The sequence below is a fragment of the Monopterus albus genome, unplaced genomic scaffold (assembly GCF_001952655.1).
Source record: "Monopterus albus unplaced genomic scaffold, M_albus_1.0 scaffold40.1, whole genome shotgun sequence".
Taxonomy (NCBI): Eukaryota; Metazoa; Chordata; class Actinopteri; order Synbranchiformes; family Synbranchidae; genus Monopterus; species Monopterus albus.
Window position 1 is genome coordinate 4,947,611 of NW_018127920.1, and position 5,896 is coordinate 4,953,506.

General features: G+C 39.3%; 1 protein-coding gene across 1 annotated transcript in view; it reads right to left on the reverse strand.

Moving 5' to 3' along the window:
- The window catches only part of st6galnac2 (ST6 (alpha-N-acetyl-neuraminyl-2,3-beta-galactosyl-1,3)-N-acetylgalactosaminide alpha-2,6-sialyltransferase 2), a 16,263-nt gene extending 13,266 nt beyond the window's left edge, over positions 1-2,997 (reverse strand). Inside the window, exons 1-8 of the mRNA XM_020599138.1 lie at positions 2,968-2,997; positions 2,571-2,742; positions 1,842-1,995; positions 1,321-1,459; positions 1,120-1,223; positions 521-601; positions 277-379; positions 14-139 (exon numbers count right to left, since the gene is read on the reverse strand). Of these exons, the coding sequence (XP_020454794.1) occupies positions 14-139; positions 277-379; positions 521-601; positions 1,120-1,223; positions 1,321-1,459; positions 1,842-1,995; positions 2,571-2,742; positions 2,968-2,997 (909 nt within the window). The remainder of the gene's footprint in view (positions 1-13; positions 140-276; positions 380-520; positions 602-1,119; positions 1,224-1,320; positions 1,460-1,841; positions 1,996-2,570; positions 2,743-2,967) is intronic.
- Between the last annotated feature and the right edge of the window lie 2,899 nt (positions 2,998-5,896).

The window sequence follows — 5,896 nt, forward strand, 5'->3', positions numbered from 1 at the left end:
GGAGGTGCAGCGCCTCCCACAGCTGGCTCTCCATCTGCAGGTCATGGTTGGCAAAGAACATCAGAGGCCTCCCCATGGAGTCGTAGTAATGATCAGAGAATGCTGCATAGTTCCTGGTGATGAAGCCGTAAGCTGAAACCTCCAGGATAGACAAATAGGATGTCCTTCAGTCATTCAAGGGAAATGTAATGATGGCTTACACTGACCCTTTTTATAAGCATCAAGCAACTTATACATCCACTGTTTACACACTGTGTGTGTGTGTGTGTTAGTTACCTGGTCACAGGTATGTAAGGCAGTCAGCAGCATTAGAGCTCCAGTGCTCGGCATGTACAGGTGATGCGTCCATTCGCTGTTCAGTAGAGGAGACTGAAGGAAGCTGAGAAATTGACAAAGGTATAGAGACAAAGCTCAGCCTTTGTATCTGACCATCCACAACATCTTGTCTTATATTCAGAGCAGTCTGTTCATTTTTAAAAACTGACTTAAATTAAAAATACACGTGCTTGTGGTGCTTCACCTGTGTGTCACATAGGAAATAAAATCTGGGTGGAGAATCTTGAAGTTCTCAGATTGTTTGTGGCCAAAATACTTCCAGGGTCTATTGGATAAGACATAAAATATGAATAAAAAATAATTACAGCCAGCCAAAGAATTAAGAGAATAATAGTAATGACCAGAAAAAGAAAAAGAAGAAGAAGCAGAAGACAACTTATCCTAAAATGAAAAGTCTTTTCATGATCATTGAGATCTGTTGAAGCTTAAAAAGGGTTTCACTGCCATCTACAGGCCATGAATGGAGCTACAAAGCAGATGGCAAAGTGGAAGAAATACATTTTTTTATGTATATACACATAAGAAGGTTTAAGGGAAAATATCCACTCTGGATATAAGCACAGTTTTCTGACCTCTATATTAGACAGACTGCAGACTGACTGATCAACTGAAGAGTGATTATGATTGATCAGGCTGTAAATGCTGTTTTTAGCCTTCTTTAGTCTCACTTTTCAGCCTGTTGCCTTGTACTCAGCAATGGCCAGTAATAATCTATATGTTGAGTTTTTAATGCTGGTTAATACTGATCTGTGTCTACTTGCCCAAACTATTGAAAGGCCTCACCTGTCCCCTTTGTCTCTGCCTGAGACGACAATCCTACCCTGAACAGCAGCTGCCATCATCACATAATCTCTGAGGTCTGATGGGATGAAGATGTATTTTATGTCCTACACAAGAAGGAGACAATGACACATTAACAAAGAAATAAACCCAGAAACTGAGAATAAACTTCCTCAAAGGTTTGTTTCTCTCAACATCTCTCACCGGGCTCTGAGGGATCTCAGTGAAGCCGTCTGTTCCGTACATTCTGAGCGCGTTCTTCATGGTGTTTGTAGTGAAACCGTAAAAGGAAATCTTCCTCCCCACATCCCCTTCAAAACCTCTGATCACGGCTCCATTCATCCTGAGGAGGACCAAGGACATATGGGACATTTTTTCCAGAATTTAATCACCTATTTTTTCATGACCACATCCCCATGTGTGGTCCCCAGCAGTACTACAAGAGCATATCTATAAAACGATCATTCATGACTATGTTGTCATGAGTGACAATATATTAAAGCACAGCAGTAATAATATTTTTAAAAAGCTGTATGTGTCAGAAAATACTGCACATTAAAAAGCACTTAAAATATCCTTGTATCTGCTTATAGTACATTATAGAGTGGTACAAACCATTTATTAACCCCTGATAAATGCTAAATATGGAGACTAAAAGCTAGCAGTGATATTCCCTGCCTGATGAGAGACTGTCACACTGTCCACTCAGGTGTCCTCAGTCTCACCTGAAGACAAAGTCATGGCTGTCAATGTTCTTCCCCTGTTGGGATCCTCGGAGGATGCCACCGTTTCCCACCACAGCACAGCGAACGCACCTGTCAGGTAAGCCACGCCCAAAGAGATGAGAGCTGTTGAGGAGGGACAAGGTCAAGCCAACAACTGCAGAGGAAAGAGGAACAGAAGAGAACCATTACTCACCTACACCTATGAGAAATCATTCTGCCTCTGATGACATGATGATGTCTGTTTGTAGGTCAAAGATCCGGGCCCTGGTTTATGTGTTGTGAAACTACAGTATATGTATACTATGTGTGTACTAAGATTTGTGAATATGTACAGGAGTCTGCATAAGATGTGTAGATGAAGCTGCAAATATATACACAAATCTACAAATGTGTACATGCATTTGCAAATGCAAATTGTTATGTGTAATAAATCTGACAGTATTTGCACTAAAAATCTGAATCTAATTGGTCTTTTATTATGAGTGAATTGACTAGCCTATGTTTTCAGGTTTTGCAAGTTGATGTCCAGCTGACAGTCAATAAGCTGCACTGTTGCAGGTTTGGGTTTAGGGTCTTATTGTTTTGACAACAGTTCCAGTTTTGAAGAACCAAAACAAAAATAATAGAAAACCAGACTCAACCAACATGTCAAACAGACATGTCAAAAAAATCAAGTCAGATCTGGACAACTCAGCTATCCACATATGACGAATGAGCGGTGGGCCATACCATTAACAGGAAGTCCCTTCCATCCATACGGAGGTGTCTGGTTCTTCAGCTGCTCCCAAGCGGATCTGGAGAAACTTCCTGCCCACTGAAGGACCGGCACCGAGAACCTGAACTTCGTTCTGAGGAGAGGATCATTCCTCACAGCCTTCCTCAGAGAACATGAAGCCTCTATCTGCAGACAAACAGATATAAAACAGAGCACACATACAGAAAACATAAATTTTAAGGAAGCTGATGAATTACTACAAAAACCACAGCAGAATCAGCAAACCTTTATTTGCTCTGAGTGACCTTTAACACGCTTTCTATCTTAAAAAGTGAATGAGTTTCACTATTGTGAAGGTGATTATCAGCTGGATGCAACGAAAGCAGCTGCACCTGCAGCTGGAAAACTCACAGTTTCTTCTTTTTGCTGAGCTGCTGGCATGATTCCCCAGTCCACCTAATCTTCACCTGGAGTATCACTGCTGCCACCTGCTGCCTGCTCACTGACATCACAACATAATCATACCGCTACAGCAGCATTTGCTTACTACAGCCGTGGCTGTTTTTTAGGGTCATGTCAGCCTGGTCTCAGCAAAACATAGGTCTATAAACAAACACCAGATTTTCATGCAGAGAACCAGAGATAGTGTCCAACATGATGTTTTAAACTGCTTTTCAGTTTTCAATCCAGAACAATGTTACAATATTTGATGAGTTATCGTGACACGCCATGGGCCGACAAAGCCATAATACAGTGTACTGTTGAAACTGAGTTGGTAATACTGAGGTCAATATTTGAGAGTTGAAAAAATACAATAAAATACTGTAGGACAATATTGGCTGACATATAACATAAAGAAACAATTCTGTTATGGATCCCTGAGATGTTTTTAAAGAACTGTAAGCAAGGAACACACTGAGCAGAATATTTTAGAGTGTAAAAATGATTTTGTTACAGCTCTACTAAATGACGTCAAACATAGGGTGGCATCTTGCTACTTGGAAACACTAATAGGCTAATATATGAATTAGAGTGATAGTCTATAGGCTACTGCATCTGCAATAAGCTGATAATAGCATGGTCAGTTTATCGATCTATGCATAATGCTAAGCAAAGTGAGGAAAATAATGCACATGAGAAAATTAAAAATAGGGGTGAAGTGGGGGTGCCAATGTGACTGTGTGGTAAATCATGAACAGCAACACCCCTGTTTTGAATATAGCCAGGGACTTCTGTTGCATCTCTCCCCTTCCCCATCTTCTGCTGTCTTTTTTACCAGCACTATCTAATAAAGGCATGTGAAGCCCAAGAAATCAATTATTTAAAAAAACTACACCTGACCAGTGTTACATAAAACTAACTGTGCAACAGAGTGGTATGGTTATACCATGTGGGCCATGGAAAAGTAGCCCGCCTCCAAAACAATCCACTTGCTCATTGATCTTGTGGGGCTACCTTTCTGTGGCCCACCCTGTAGTATGAGACTTCTCTGAAACCTACTGCTGTTTTCTTTTGTACATATGCACATAATATTTGTGATACATACTACTATAAATACTTAAAATAGAGTAGAAAATGAACGGCATTTATATATATTGTACCTTTGTCTGTATTAATAATATACTGAATAATGTGATAATAAAGTGTTGCATGATAATGTATTATAACACAAAAAATATCTACAATATAAAATGAGATATTATTTTATCCCTCTAGTTTTTTTAGTTGGACAACCTTTTCTAGGTCACACCTCTCAATGAGGCTTTAATTATTTGTTTATTATGTTTTATTATTACTGTTCTGTATATTGTCGTGATCTTTATTTATCATGTGCATTAGTTTCAGATAGTTTACATGTGTACTGTTTTTATCAGACTCAGTCATCTGTAAACACTTTGAATTACACTGACCTGTTTATACGAGAATATCAAACACAGTTGGATTACTGCAGTACACAGTCTAAAATTAAAATCTTTTCTGCCAATAAAATTAAAGGTGGGCAACTTAAACTGAAACTCTGGCTAAAGCCCTGCATCAAACACATGGACTTGAATATTAGTGGCTGTGCACAAATACCTGAAATAAACTAATTTAAGCAGCCTACAGTGCATTTAACTAACTTTCCAAAACCTTTTATCATTTATTTTACAATAACTCCACTGATAAACAGCCTTTTCCAGCTAGTGTATACAATGTGTATTAGTGTAATATCTGATAAGTTGCCTGTACTAGTTTTACATTAAGATCCCCCCTGACCCTGGAGCAGCAAGTGACCTGAATTTGTCCTGCACCCAAACATGACCAGGTGATTTCAGTTCACCTACCTGTTGGTGGTCAGGTTTCTGTATTGTCTGTATAAAACTGCACAGATGATGAAACTGAAGATTCCCAACAGGAAGAAAACACATTTCTTGGAGGATATTCTCATTATTCCCCTCAGAAGCTTTTTTAATCGCTGACATCCATGTCATCATTCCATTGCCTTCATATTTTTCCTGTCAGGTGAGTTCAGGCGAAATGTTGTGACCAAAGTCCATCTGTCTTATCAGGTGATGAGACACAAGACAGAGCCATTTACAGTCCTGGAGAAAATAAAAAAACATCTGCCTGGTTTTGATTAGGTTAAAAAATATTTAAAAGTTATCTGAATCAACCTGAACCTGGGACCATGTAACCATCTCCCTCGGGTCAGCAGCATTATACAGTATCAAATAAAACATACAGCTTTAGGAGATGTGGAATGGCACATGCACTCATGATCAACCACTGCCTACTATAAAAACAGACAGTCCACTTTCCCTGCAGAGTGATGATCTGTGTTTACACTTGTTTCATTTTATTTCATGTCAGTGACCCTAACCATTTGACCACAGTATGAGTCACAAGTGGAGTGAGGCGGTGGCACAATGTACTGTACGGCCAGTCCACAAAGGCCCAAATAAAATAGATCAGAAAACATACCCTATTGGGTTTTAAGCACTTTATTTCCAACTGAATAGCATGGAAACAAAATGAGACCTTCCAGTTTATTTTTATGACCACAAAAAGGTATGTAGCACAGCCTCCAAAGCAAGAAGAGAGAAAGACAGAAAAGTCAGGCACGAGTGAAAGCTGCTAAAAGGGTGAATAACAAATGGACCAGGCAAAGAATTAAAACAAATAACCCTAATCACCTGCTGCCATGATACAGTGCCTTGCGAAAGTATTCGGCCCCCTTGAACTTTGCGACCTTTTGCCACATTTCAGGCTTCAAACATAAAGATATAAAACTGTAATTTTTTGCGAAGAATCAACAACAAGTGGGACACAATCATGAAGTGGAACGAAATTTATTGGATAT